At 36.7% G+C, this 16,166-nt stretch overlaps 2 protein-coding genes across 2 annotated transcripts in view; one reads left to right on the forward strand and one right to left on the reverse strand.

Moving 5' to 3' along the window:
- Positions 1-16,166, reverse strand: part of Slob (Slowpoke binding protein) — a 595,498-nt gene that overhangs the window by 543,979 nt on the left and 35,353 nt on the right. The window lies entirely within an intron of this gene.
- Positions 1-16,166, forward strand: part of LOC138704445 (lipase 3-like) — a 31,258-nt gene that overhangs the window by 1,116 nt on the left and 13,976 nt on the right. The window contains exons 2-4 of the mRNA XM_069832322.1: positions 3,722-3,825; positions 8,941-9,139; positions 14,195-14,309. Coding sequence (XP_069688423.1) covers positions 3,730-3,825; positions 8,941-9,139; positions 14,195-14,309 — 410 coding nt within the window. The 5' untranslated portion in view covers positions 3,722-3,729. The remainder of the gene's footprint in view (positions 1-3,721; positions 3,826-8,940; positions 9,140-14,194; positions 14,310-16,166) is intronic.

Consider the following 16,166-nt stretch of genomic DNA (forward strand, 5'->3'; position numbering starts at 1 on the left):
TGCTGTTTTGCAGCAGAAATTACATCTAGCCCTCACCCCATTACTACTATTTACCTCGATGATCACGCCAAATAACAACAACTATTGCTTTTATGATCATTTTACGATTGAGATGGATGTTGTGTAAAATTATCTCTGCTAGTACAACATAGAACAAACATACATACTCAACAATGAACACAACAAGTATGCAGACAACATAATATACTGGCATAGATATGTAGACGATATACTCATATTATACAAAGGAAACAAAAGACAAATACACAAACTACACCAATACATAAACAAATTACATCCAAAACTTCAATACACACTAGAACTTGAAAACAACAACTCCATAAATTTCCTAGACATCACCATAACAAAAATCGACAACAAACACACCTTCAAAATACACAGAAAACCAACCACCACCATCACACACATACACAACACATCTAACCATCCCATACAACACAATCATGCTGCATTCAGGACAATGGTACACAGATTACTCAACATACCCATGAACCAACAACACTACAATGAAGAAGTGAACACAATCAAATTCATAGCACAAGAAAACGGATACAATCCAAACATAATAGACAACATCATAAGGAAGACAAAACAAAAACTTAACAAACACATAAATACACAAAACACAACACAAACACAAGAACACAAGAAATACATCACACTAACATATGAAAACAAAAACACAAATAAGATCGCATCTTCATTCAGAAAACAGAAATACAACATAACATACAGAACAGAAAACACACTACAAAGACATCTCAACACACAAAAAACACAAACAAATAAATACGACCACACAGGTATATACAAACTAACATGTAATAGTTGCGACAAGTTCTACATAGGACAGACAGGCAGATCATTCCAAACTCGCTACAAAGAACACATTAAAGCTATAACCAGAGGACACAACACATCTACATACGCCGATCACATAACCAATGCCAACCATACATACAATAATATAAATACGGACATGGAAATCCTACACATACAACCCAAGAACCAAAAACTCAACACACTAGAACAATACGAAATATACAAACACACTAAAACACACCCCGATCAAATCCTCAACACACAGATCAATTTCAGTACACACACACTATTCGACTCCACAATCCAACACATTCCAACAATAAAACACACCCTCCTAACAGGCAGAAAAGTTCGAGATGACGCCGCGATCTAGTAGGCTCTGATGATGGTACGTGATGCACTGAAACAGCTGTAAGCCGGACGAATATTACATATTTAACACGAGTAAGTCCACTAGTTCATCAATTAATTAAAATGCTTCGAGTAGATGTTGAGCAGGGTAGGTGATAAAGGGTATCCTTGTCGTACTCCTCTCCCTATTTTACTTTCTTCTGACATTTCTTCTCTTATCCTGACTTTGGCTCGTTGTTTCATATATAGATTACTGAACAGCCTCCTTTATTTCCAATCCACACCAATTTTCTTTAGGACCCCCATTAGTTTATTCCAATCCACTATATATAACCTAAATATAGTCCAGAACTGTCCAAGATTATGTAGTCCAAAGCTGATCAAGGACTGTGAAGAACACCATGAGGTGAAGATGGTGATGGTAGTGGTAAGCTGAACGGCTTGGCTTTTAGAGGGCTGGCAGGATCCGAGATGGATCCATGCTCTTACGCTCACTTTGGTCCATTGTGTGAATTAAAGCATAGATTGTTCCAGTCCAACAGATAGCCAAGGTGCCATTCATAAATCTAATTCTGTAGGTGAAACATCCCTCCTCAGTCTGGAATAGCCAGGTCCTATCTCCAAACTAGTACCTTGACAATACTCAGTGTCCGTGGTCCCAAGCCTTTAATTCCTATAGGTCAGGCCTGCAGAACCCGTAAGTAGGGGAAATATGACGTCTGCCTCACTCCACTTTTATTGGGGATGATTGACTTTTACGTAGAGTTGTTGACATTCTTTGCATGTGAGAAAGTCTATCAGTGGCGGCACTGTAATGTTTAAAAAATATTGTAATAAAGTCATTGTACAGTATTTATAATAAGTTCTGTCGTTTCAAGGTTTACGATTATGCTAGATTTTCTGTTGGTAGTTTCTTTGACATTTCTTTGCACCTAGCCTGCTTTAGATTTTCCAAAACTTTTCTTCTTTCATCACCTATAGGAACATAAATTTGTAGCATTTAAGTAATGAACCTTGGAAGTTAATGTAAATGTCACTATTCATTTCAATGCAAAATGAACACAACGAGTGATGTCCTTAATTTAACAATATATAAATAAATAATCAATATATAGGACATAGGTTTGGAAGTAAATCCCGAAAAGACCAAGTATATGATGATGTCTCGTGACCAGAATATTATAAGAAACGGAAATATAAAAATTGGAAATTTATCCTTTGAAAAGATGAAAAAATTCAAATATCTTGGAGCAACGATAACAAATATAAACGACACTCGGGAGGAAATTAAACAGAGAATAAATATGAGTAAAATGCCTGTTATTATTCGGCTGAGAAGCTTCTGTCATCTAGTCTGCTCTCAAAAAAGCTGAAAGTTAGAATTTGTAAAATAGTTATATTACCGGTTGTTCTGTATGGTTGTGAAACTTGGAGTCTCACTTTGAGAGAGGAACAGAGATTAAGGGTGTTTGAGAATAAGGTTCTTAGGAAAATATTTGGGGTTAAGAGGGATGAAGTTATAGGAGAATGGAGAAAGTTACACAACACAGAACTACACGCATTGTATTCTTCACCTGACATAATTAGGAACATTAAATCCAGACGTTCGAGATGAGCAGGGCATGTAGCACCAATAGGCGAAACCAGAAATGCATATAGAGTGTTAGTTGGGAGACCGGAGGGAAAAAGATCTTTTGGTGAGGCCGAGATGTAGATGGGAGGATAATATTAAAATTGACTTGAGGGAGGTGGGATATGGTGGTAGAGACTGGATTAATCTTGTTCAGGATAGAGGACGATGGCGGGCTTATGTGAGGGCGGAAATGAACTTCCGGATTCCTCTAGACCAGAGCTGGGCATCGGGAGCGGAACCAGTCTCTAAACGGGGACGCTTAATATTTATCCGTCACTGAATCAACGCTGCGCGGTGTTCGGCGGGGAAGAAAGGGGATGAAGAGAAATCATATGGCTCCCCGTGAGAGAGTAGAATCCGCTCTTGCTGCCCAGCTCTGCTCTAACATATTTGTAAGTAAGTAAGTACTTAATGCGTTTGTCCCAGAAGAAATAATTTCAAATATGTGGCTTTAGCTAATCTTCAGAATTGTATTCTTTGATTAATTTCATTCTTCTTTTTTCCATCACTTATAATTTTCATACTCCATTTTCGTTACATCACGAAAGATTCTAATGGACAAAATAACACTTAATACATGATCTCTAGGGCGGCTACATTCGTCTTAAAACGTATTCCACTATATTGAAATTAAAGTAAGGAATAGAATAAACTATATTAAACTATTTCCTAACGTGGACTGTACTTTACAACCAGTGTATTTATTTTTGTTAGCTTGCATCCTTTACTCCTTGTTTACGACATATAATACACAGCTTTTATTCCCTTCCTAAAGAAGTCGTGGTAAGATGTCCTAGCTCTTTTAAGTGTTTATCACCCTTGATGTAAGAAATCTCCGATGTAACCACTCAAAACTGAGAGCAACAAGCGTGAAACCAATCCATTTTCTTTTAGGTGGCAAGATGATCCAGCACATGAGGCTTGCCGCTGTTCTGGGAATATGCTTCTACTCATACTTCGCTGTAGCAGTTTCAAATCCAGATATGCTTCTCGATACGGTAATTGACTATACCTTGCTATACCTATGTCACTTGTATGTACAGTGAGTTCCATTAATACCGTTATGTTTTGAAGTTGTGTTTACAGCCAGTGCTTCATCCCCCTCTCATTGCTATGCTAGTAAGGATACAGGGCGTTTCTAAATTAGACCGACAAACTTTGGGATCGGATAGATAACTTTCTTTCAAACGGCTTTTGTTAAGAAACCCATGGGATGCCACGCTTCTTTTCAGAGCAAGAGGGGCTTATATCATTATATGGTTCGATCGTACAGGAAGAGATTGAAGTAATTAGTTACGTCAAAAGTGAATAAACAAATCATTAATGTTATAGGCACAATTTATTGACCCAAACATAAAGAAAAACACAAGCAAAGCAAAGTGAATTTAAAGGAAAAACACTCACTTCAGTGTTAAATTAGCAGTATGGATCCATTGCTTTACTGTCTTATCACTACAAGTGCTGGAACACACGTCCATTGACTTCCAGACAAGCATTGCATCGACGTGCCATACTTTGTCGTATCCTTTCAAAGACGCCAGGCATTTCCCTGATTTCAGCTACTGCCCAGACAATGCGTGTTGCAATATCTTCTTCAGAGTCAATAGGGGTTTCATAAACTACAGGTAGTAATCAAATTGGATTAATGCATGATACCGAGCTCAGGGAATAAACAAACGCGGTCGAAGAATGATACTGTGCTGACGAAGTAAACAAACTGGGTGGTAGCGTTAAACCTCTCTTCCATTGAAACGAAGTGTCCGAGCCCAAGGGTTTCTTAACGAAAACTGTGTGAAAGAAGGTTATCTGTCCGATCCAAAAGTTTGTCGGTCTAATTTAGAAACACCCTGTATATACAATAGACACACAGATGGTCTTTCCTACGAGCAGGGACGTGCTACTGCACCTCTGAAATGTTGGCATACATTTCTAATTGTGTAGCTATTGCTCTAGCATGAACACCACTGAAAACCGAATACACAATACAAGCGAGTCAAATCGTACGTACACGGTTAGAGTGGGGTATAAAACGCAGCTTCTTGTCAGTACGATTAAAGGACGAGACGGCATTAATGGAATCTAGTGTATCATGGGGGACCAAAGATTTCCCGCGTTGATACTATCAAGTCCTAACGCGTGGTTCACATGAACTACGACAAACTGTACGTCAGGTGGCAGTAGTTTTAGTTGCTTAGTTTCAAGTACAGTATTGCATCATAGCCATAAGACATTAGCCTACGTATTAGCTTCGTGATAGTGTGGATCTTTTGAAAGGCCCACATGCGCGTCGTCTGGATCTCTAGATGACTGTAGGGACACAGTTGCATTAACATCTTTTTAATAGATTTCCTACTCTTAAAAATATCATTTGTATATTTAATGCCAACTGGCAAACTGTTATAGACCTACATCTTTATACTAAAAGCCTAAGTTCTGAAAATATTAGTAAAGTGGTAAATCTAAATCCTTCATGTCATATAGCGTTCTGCCCAACGAAAGGTCTTTCACTGCAAAACCAGCTTTCTCCAATCCTTTCCGTATTCCTCTTAGTTTCGGCATATGATCCACATATCTTAATGTTGCCTATCATCTGACATATTCTGCCCCGAACTCTTCTCCCATTCACCATTCCTTCCAGTGCATCTTTCAGAAGGCAGTTTCTTCTCAGCTAGTAACCAAACCAATTCCTTTTCCTCTTCCTGATCAGTTTTAGCATCATTTTTTCTTCACCCACTCTTTCCAACACAACTTCATTTCTTATTCCGTCTGTCCATTTCACACGCTCCATTCTTCTCTATATCCACATTTAAAATGCTTCTACGAAATCCTTATACTATTTTATTATGAGTGTCATAAGTATGAAGAAAGTCAGAAAGGTTAGTATGAATTTATTGGGTTATTTTACGACGCTGTATCAACATCTAGGTTATTTAGCGTCTGAATGAAATGAAGGTGATAATGCCGGTGAAATGAGTCCGGGGTCCAGCACCGAAAGTGACCCAGCATTTGCTCGTATTGGGTTGAGGGAAAACCCCGGAAAAAACCTCAACCAGGTAACTTGCCGGACCGGGATTCGAACCCGGACCACCTGGTTTCGCGGCCAGACGCGCTGACCGTTACTCCACAGGTGTGGACAGTATGAATTTATTCCAATAGTTTTAAGAATATATATGCAGCCTATAACAAAATAACTATTCCTAATTTTTTATGTGATAGAGGGCATGAAATTAAACATTTTTCCTTAATAAAGTAATGTCCGGAAATGCTTCGTTTTCAAGTGATAGTGGTATGGAAAACATGAAAGAATCTCAACTTGTAAAGTTCTTTATTTACTTTCTATGGTTACACAGTAACTTTTTATCTAATACCAGATATTAAGAAAATGGTATTGACAAACTGTAGGAACTGTTCAAAATTGCGACTGCTATTGTTGACGTACAAAGTATAACGCCGTATGATTAAACGACGAATATTTTGAAATGTCTGTGGTTACGAAAATCGTCAAAAGCAAGAATAATTCTAGCAATTAATTCTTCTGCTGTGCCGATGGGTGTTTCACAAACAATTGATTTAATATGACCCCAAACACAAAAACCAACTGGTCATATCTGGGGAACGTGCCGGTCAAGTAACTGGACCTGTTCTCTCTGTCCAAAGATTCGAAAAATGTACATTTAAATAATTTCGACGATTTAAGCCGAAATGTACGGATGCACCGTCGTGTTGAAAGATCATGTTTCTTCGAATATTAATCGGGATATCTTCAAGAAGTTCCGGAAGCATTTCGGCAAAAAAAAAATAATAATAATAATAATAATAATAATAATAATAATAATAATAATAATAATAATAACCATGTTCATTCAACCGCGCAGGCATAAGATACGACCCCACTAGATAGTTATCAAGTAATCCAACCCAAATATTTACATAAAACTTCCATTGATTGCGGAGATTCTCCACAGCTTTAGGATTCGTGTTACACACAGACGATATTTTGTGACATACAACAACAAACGAACTTCAGTTATTATTTCCATGGTAACAAGAACAGCTGAAACATAAATGCAGCCATAATGTGAGTGATGAGCGCTGTCTTTTATACGAAGAATTTTCGGATATTACTTTATTAAGAATTTTTTTTTATTTCCATGTACTACATCACATCAGAAAATTGGAATAGTTATTATGTTACACTCTGCATTATATCATAAACAGTAAGAAGATTTTAATGTGGAAAATATTCCCTACAAGAGTTTCTAATAGGCCTATCAACAATTGCTATGCACCCGACAATACGTTTCTGAGTCGTGAAAATGTTGTTCAACACGGTTTCCTGTTCTCAGAAGCAAATATTATAATTATGAAAGTCTAGACTCGACTTGTGTATAATAAAAAGACAGTAACACATCATGGTAACTGTAGTCTCAAAATTCGGATTTGATAACGAATACCGATAGCTTAAGTATGGAAATTAAACTTACACAGTGAACGCTCCAAGTCATATGATCTCAAATAATCAAAATGTAACACCCAAAAATCTAGTAGTTCTTCATTTACATAATATTGATACTGAACAAAAATATTAATGCTTTCCATATTTTTCTTTTGAAAATCATGTATGTATGTATGTATGTATGTATGTATGTATGTATGTATTTTTTATTGGGTTATTTTATCAATATCTAGGTTATTTAGCGTCTGAATGAAATGAAGATGATAATGCCGGTGAAATGAGTCCGGGGTCCAGCACCGAAAGTTACCCAGCATTTGCTAGTATTTCGTTGAGGGAAAACCCCGGAAAAAACCTCAACCAGATAACTTGCCCCGACCGGGATTCGAACCCGGGCCACCTGGTTTCGCGGCCAGACGCGCTGACCGTTACTCCACAGGTGTGGACTGTATGTATGTATGTATGTATGTATGTATGTATGTATGTATGTATGTATGTATTCACACTGCAAATGGGTATATACCCGGTGACAGTGGTAACTAATTATACTCAGTAATGACAATTAATAATAAACACAATTAATAATAATAATAATAATAATAATAATAATAATAATAACAACAACAGCAGGGAGCATCCTAAATTAAATGAAGAACGATAACTTAAAATAACAATTAAAGTAAATCTAATTTGAATCTTAAACCTAAGTTCGAACTAAAATCCACGAGTATGATATGTTCATACCTGTACAAGTACCTTTCAGCACTATACTCATTTCGCTGACAACTCATTCACTGCAACTACGCCACATTTCACTGATTCTATCCTGATTTCACTAACACTTCAAAAACATTTCACTGTTCAAATACTTTGCACTGCCACTATAAACTATAAAGCTTCACTGACAGAAACACACTTCACTTACACAACACACTTCACTGACACAACACACTTCTTCACTGATACAACACTTCAATAACAAAATATCAATTACATCCTTTAAATAGTGTGTATAATATACTACCGTCTATTAGTAAAGTCTTTAAGCCTATTTTAAATACATTTTTGGTTATTGGTAAAGCCTTTAGTAAGTCTGCAGGTAAAGCATTCCAGTCCCTGATAGTACGATTGAGAAAAGAAAACTTTCCAGTGTCCGTCCTCTGTCGTCTTTCCCTCAATTTATATGAGTGGTCGTTCCTTGAAGAGTATGATCACAGTCTAGTATACACAGTCGCGAAGCTCAATACGTAGTAAATATGCAAACATTAGATAGTTGCTCACCACTAGGATCGATAATATCGCCTTATTACAGGCAATGCAAAATAGTACTGTCACAGTCTATTATTTCTAGCACCCTCAAAACTCAAGCTTCGTGACTGTATATAGTAGACTGTGGTGGTATCGTCGTTCCTTGAAGAGTAATTATGAAAGTGAATATAACCTGTCCTACTAACATTCTCTCTAATCGCCTCTGTTTCTTAAGGTAACATTACAAATAAGTTTTCACACCCCTATAGGTAGTATGGGCAATTTAATAAGACTGTCTATCTGCAGTGGAGATCTGCAGTTTGAGGGAAGAATTCGACATGAAATCTTCAACAACTCCTTTCTCAGTTTAAAAAACTGTAATATGAATTCGATCGATTTTTCTCGTCTACAGCTTCAGCTTATTACGAAGTATGGATACCACGGAGAGGCCCACACAGTAACCACTAGCGACGGCTACATCCTCACGATGCACCGAATTGCGGGAAGTGAACAAAGTCCGCCCGCATCCGGCAAACCAGTTGTGTTCCTGCAACACGGACTCATGTGCTCCTCGGCGGACTGGATCATTCTGGGACCCGAGAAATCGCTCGGTCAGTACAGTACGAACATCTATAAAGTTACAACTCCATCTTAACCCTTTCACATATCTTTCAATATTGTGTTCAAACGATAATAATTTATTCTAATATTTTCTTGTAACATAATTTCTGATTTATTATCAACCTTTTCATTTTTAGTGATGATATTGGATAGTTTTATTTTACTCTTAGGCCCCATGAACAGAGATATTATTTCCATACACCTACACTTAACTCTTTTAGGCCCGATTGTATAAACCATTTAATCTTAGATGAGAGGTTAAATTGATCCTTGTTTCAGCTGAACTTGGAATTTTGTGTTGTATAAGGTCTAATCTGAGATTAAATTGTCTCAAACTAAAGTCAACTTTGACTGAAGAAATTTCTCCGATTAAGTTAGATGATCCAAGTTCAGTTATTTCTTTTCTGTTTGAAATATACGAGTGACAGATTGTGCAAATAAAATATCCATTATTATTCATATTAATAGATATGTTAGGTACATTTATATATATTTCTTTCAATTTCTTGCCTTAATACACAAACAATCTTATATTTTATAAGGCTCTATCGTGTTCAGCAGTATCAAATAACACAACCTATAATTATGTTTATAACAACCATTAATTATTAATGGATATGATAGGTACATTCACAAATTTTCAATTAACTGTATTACTAACCGAAAATTGTCGTTTTATAAAGCTTTATTATGCAAATCAAGATTTTCAGGTATAACTCCCTGTAAAGTTGATTTGAATAATTTCGAGGGAAAAATTGTTCCGGAGCCGGGTATCGAACCCGGGGCCTTTGGTTTAACGTACCAACGCTCTACCACTGAGCTACTCGGGAACTCTAACCGTTGGTACGTTAAACCAAAGGCCCCGGGTTCGATACCCGGCTCCGGAACAATTTTTCCCTCGAAATTATTCAAATCAACTTTACAGGGAGTTATACCTGAAAATCTTGATTTGCATAATATACGTCACTGTTCGTCAACAGAAAACCACAATTTAAGTCACACGGAGTTAGTGTGCACTCGAAGTTGGTTGCTTGACGGTTGTCAGCCCACTTTGAGGTCTGTGGATATAGAGGGAAAAATTGGATCGGTGTCGGTTAGAGTTCCCGAGTAGCTCAGTGGTAGAGCGTTGGTACGTTAAACCAAAGGTCCCGGGTTCGATACCCGGCTCCGGAACAATTTTTCCCTCGAAATTATTCAAGCTTTATTATGTTTAGCAGTATCAAACACCATAACATAACAACTCGAAGAACAGTCAACCTTCTTCTTATTGTCCGCCATTATTTACATTGCACAAAAAACCAGTGTCTCCAACAGAGTGTACGGAAAGTCGCCAAAAAGTAGTTGTAAAGTCGCTAGATTTCTCATTATCAACAAAGAAAGATTAAATTTTATCACTATGGGGTGATAAAAAGGTCACTAAATCCCTATTTAAGCAATATAAAAGTTAAAAGAAATTGTTCTTGAAAAAGAGTTAAAGTCGCTAGATTGGCAACACTGAACAAACCTGTCCGCGCATCATGTATTTCATCTGTTTATGCGATGTTGTCAAATCCTTTTCACGTGAAATTAGATTGCATTTGAACCAAGATAATTTGATCGCAGAAAAGTTTTATACAATAGAAGAAGTGTCTGAACTCCGTTCACTTTTCGATCTTCAATCAAAGTTGATCTTTAGTCGAGGAATTCTATACAACTGGGCCTTAAAGTCCTGAACATAGATGTCTTTTATAACCATTTGTACCTTTTAAAGTTCCTGAGCATGTATGTTTTTTGTTACCATTTAAATTCGTTCACAGTTCCAGAGTACACATATGTTTCATAAATTTAAACTCTTAAAATTCCTGTGCACACATGTCTCTTATAGCTATTTAAACTCTTTCAACGTTCCACAGTGTACAGTAGTGGCAAAAAAAAACCGGACCGACCCTTGTAGCTGACTTCAGATCCTTGTTCACTCCAGAGCACGATAGACTGGTAACTAAGTCTTTCGTGGTTTGAATCCTGCCTGGGAAGGAAACATTTTTTTGTTTCCTATTCAAATTTATTTCCAATACTTTTCGATTGCAGCGATATTTTACTACTTAATTAACTTATTATTCCCAGAACATGAATTTTTTACCAACTTATTTTCTAATGGCTTTCGAAATGGGCTATGTCAGCAGTCGAAACTACAACAATTTCAATAGATTACTCGCTATCTTGTGAATGCGGGCGTGGCATGCGCAGTGGCTCATTTCGGGGACTTTGATTATTCCGTCGGTCCGGTTTTTTTGCCACTACTGTACATGTTTTATAGCCTTTTAAACTCTCTTACAGTTCCTTAGCATACATGTATTTTATAGTCATTTCAACTTTTTTAAAGTCCTTGAGCACAGATTTATTTTATAGCCATTTAAACCCCTTTAAAGTTCCTGAGGATATAATGTATTTTGTTGCCATTTAATAGTACATTATGCAACGAGCCTATAATTATAGTAATTAAGACGCGAGTATGTTTGTTTATGAAACTCGCTTGCGCTCGTTTCATAATTTTCATACGAGCGTCTTAATTACCATTATAGGCAAGTTTCGTACGACTTTTTATGCTCGACCATATTTCTAACTTGAGATTATTCAGAAGTATTCATTTCATTTGTATCTGACTGAAGATCGGAAGTGACCTTGTGCATAGATCGTAAATTGTGAGATGTGCGCAGACGCGAAAGTACTGATTTTTTCTGAGGAACAATAATGTCATTGACTTTGATGTAATGTAAAGAATAACATGAACTAATTTTGATATAACCTGGAAATTGATTTAGAATTGAAAAACGAGATGACAAATTGAATTTATTTGAATATTATTTACAATTAACGCTAATTATTATAGTAACAGAACATAACCTTCTGCGACAGTATTGGATTTCCAGCCTCCGTGACGTTTCCCTCGTTGTCTTTCGATTGCATATCCGAGAATAATCGAAAACCTGAACTTTAATGAATAGTTGTACTTTAATGACATGCATTAAAGGACTGCTACCAGGTGTATAATTACTACATTTCGGCTTGGTCGAGCATAAACTCTTTTAAAGTTCCTGAATGCACATGTATTTTATAGCCATTTAAACCCTTTGACGTTTCTGAGGGTATAATGTATTTTGTTGTCATTTAAACGTTGATTGATTTAAAAAGTATATATACATATTTTTTAAGCTGTTAAAGAGTTAATAATTATTAAAGATAGATATTGTGTCCATATTTAATGGTTCTCTGTGCCTTATACAGGGACATCATTTTATTTTTACTAACATTTTTAATATTAACCTGGCTATACCTTTGGATCAACGATTAAGAACCGTAAACACCGTTTGCTACCCCCTTCCACGACTGGAGTTCGATCATACTGGCGTAATATACAAACAAATCACTTTACTAGGTACAGGAGGGAAGAAAAGTAGTTCATCCATTTACGTAAACTAGGAAATATCGCGATTTTGAGTTTGATAATTTTCATTAGGTTTTTGTTTAACCAAAATACAGTACAATATTAACAATGAGTGTTTTTACTCACGAACTGAGCTTTCCATGCGGACGTATTCATTATGCAGTGTATATTATACAACACATTAGCGTACAATATAGAGAATGAAGTTAAATTGAAAAATAATCTTAATATGGATATTTAAACACATTTTTTAAAATGGTGGCCGTTCATTTCAATACAGACTGCAGTTCTTTTTTTTACATATTGTCGCCCTATAGACTATTGTACGTAATTCCAATTACCAGGTTCGTACTTGGTATCAGTAACTCATGTTGAAATAATTCTGTATCTACTCTATAAAAGAGACCTTCGTACTGTAAAGTCAATCTTCACTTCTGCCCGATCCGAAAAGATAAAATTACTCAGACATGCTATCTACTGTCCGTCCAAGTGGTTACGTCGCATTGTCGTAGAAAGGGAGGAAATCACGTGACAGTTAATTACTTAACGAGGCCCTTTTATTTAACCTATTGTATGGGTATAATATTACGTAGACGTCCAATTCCTAACAGAAATTAATGTTCTCAGAAAAGAGCTAAGACAGCCCAGCCACTAACAGTTACAGAGAGGCGAATAGAAGCAGGTGGGGGAAACCGGTATGCGATGTAGGCAAATGGAAAATGATGCAATATTGAAAGCTCTTTCGTCACTGGAAAACGCGAACATATTTTTCGAACGTACTGTTTACTATGACCGTAAGGCTACTATGACGTATATGCGGTCTTGGATCTGTGTGGAGGACGGTTGAACTTCATTAGTAGAAGGGGTGGGAGTGAAGTACATTAAAAAACTCAGGTACAATAAAAATTGAAGTAAAAATAAAATGATGTCCCTGTATATGAAAAATGTCTGTAGTTATCATAATTTTCAGTGTAATTTCAGTAATGCTACCTAATTTTAACAATCTTTTACATTTGGTCAATGGGAATTTTTAGGAAAATATTCCCGAAAATATACTCTGGGAATATTCCCGATGACAAAAGTCCCGTGAATTTACTCATCACTACTCTCAGTAGCCATTATAAAAATTCAGTCAGCATTCTGAATTTTTTTAAGTTGGTTATTTTACGACGCTTTATCAACAGCTATGGTTATGTAGCGTCTGAAAGAACTGAAAGTGATAATGTTAGCAGCGAAATAAGTCCAGAGACCAGAACCGAAATTTACCCAACCTTTGCTCTTATGGGTTGAGGAAGTCCCCGGAAAAAATCTCAACCGGATAACTTGTTCCAGCCAGAATTTGAACCCAGGCCCGCTCGTTTCACAGTCAGACATGTTAACCGTTACTCCACAGCGGTGGACAGCATCCTTACTAAAACTTATTTTGAAAATGACAAAATTCGTTAAAATTATAATAAGACATGTAGGCCTACGTCACACATTTCACAACAAATTATGTCATATTTTCGAAAATATTACGTGAAACACAACGTTTGATCTAGAAGAAACTGCAGCACACCTTCATATATAGCCCTACTTTATTTCTGCAGCACACTGCATAACATGTATCCCATATTTTCAGGATACCTGCTGGCTGACGCTGGTTATGACGTTTGGATGGGAAATGCCCGCGGAAACACATATTCCAAGGACCATATAACGTACAGCACTACAAGTCAAGTGTACTGGGACTTCAGGTAAATAACCCTTCTTCAGAAATTCTTCATGTCTAGTGATGCGTATGATTAGGTTTTTCCGGAGCAGTTATTTGCCCGCTTTCATTCGGAGTCCTCCGGTTACCTCCGATTGATGCAGCGCAGGTTGTATAAGTGTTGTGGCGTAAACATACACTTTCCGCTGAGCATTCCTTTAATCGGATCTTTTTTTCTTGTTTTGCTTGAAGTGCTGCGTTAGCTGACAGCTTTTTTTTTTTTTTTTCAAGTTTTGAAATTCATAGTATATGTGGAAAGACGTATTAGTTTTATGTCATTTGTTATTTTATTGTTTTTTTTATAATAACATTCTCTTCTATTTATTACTCGTACAAATAATTTATCAGCATATCAATAACAACCTCATAAAATTACTTACAAAAAACACTCCCAAAAATAATATACACTTATGAAAAAATAAAAAAAAATTATTTGATTAACAATATTTTCACCGTTACAATTACACATATATAAAAACTAAATATAAACATTTACATAGAGGTCCACACCTGTGGAGTAACGGTCAGCGCGTCTGGCTGCGAAACCAGGTGGCCCGGGTTCGATTCCCGGTCGGGGCAAGGTACCTGGTTGAGGTTTTTTCCGGGGTTTTCCCTCAACCCAATATGAGCAAATGCTGGGTAACTTTCGGTGCTGGACCCTGGACTCATTTCACCGGCATTATCACCTTCATCTCATTCAGACGCTAAATAACCTCAGCTGTTGATAAAGCGTCGTGAAATAACCTACTAAAAAAAATTTACATAGAGATAAAAAATTTTACAGGAGAAAAAGTTCGTCCAAATGGCTGTCATTGATCAAATTAATAACATTAAATCTAATTGCAAAACTAACGCAGAAGTAAAGCTTTTCAGTAGCTAATGTAAACATTTATACTGTAGTTCTCCTGGAGACACTCGATTATTCGTAAACAGTTTCTGTCAATTATTATTCTAATCGGTTTAGTTTAACGTAAAAATATTAAGGGAGTTTAAGAATGGAACAAAAGAAACGTGTGGTATCAGTGGGGTAAAGTTAAACAATTTATTCATATTCTTCACCGGACAGGATTGTGATCATTGTGTTAAAGGGTGTCAGTATTTGAACTGCCTCTTCTGAAACGCGCCACTCTTTCCCTGTAATAAGAATTTAAGCGGATATCAACTTAAGGATAATTGTAATTATATTATTGTCACACGTTCCTTTAGTTTTATTCAGAAACTCAATATTTTAATCTAAAAAGTAAAATATAACTCAAGTTGTCTTTTAAATATTTCATATATTTTTATTACCTCGACAGTTACGTTTTAGAGAAACTTCAAGATTTTTTTCTATACTGTGGGCCTTTGGGAACAATAGTACTAAAAAGATTTAAATAGAAATCGTGTCAAATGTTTTGCGTAGTTGTTTTGTCGGCGCTTTCATCAAGTTCCCGACTGTGCGATCGCTTCAAATGGTCTAACAAATTCGAAGTTCCACCACCCTTAGAGTAAATTCGCCCACAGAGTTTACAGCTTACGACTTTATTATTACCTTCAACTAAATTAAAGAATTTCCATGCGACGGATATCCGATTTGGTGCCATTTTATTCCACTCACAACTACCGTCAGTCCGTAGGTACGTAGGCGTCGGTCGTCCTTGAGCTAACTGTCGCTTCGCTCCGAACCACCGCATCCCTTCGTATGTCCCCTGTTCCACCTACGATAGTGCCGGAGATCACCGGTGGAGAGCTTTATTCGTAATCTCCAATTCCTCCGCGGTAGTAGTCACTCCGATGAGCAGCACTCTTCATTTCTGTTCCTATTTCACAATGACTGTTCATGATATGGAAAGTTGTGATGCAT

The sequence above is a fragment of the Periplaneta americana genome, chromosome 8 (genome assembly GCF_040183065.1).
Source record: "Periplaneta americana isolate PAMFEO1 chromosome 8, P.americana_PAMFEO1_priV1, whole genome shotgun sequence".
Lineage (NCBI taxonomy): Eukaryota > Metazoa > Arthropoda > Insecta > Blattodea > Blattidae > Periplaneta > Periplaneta americana.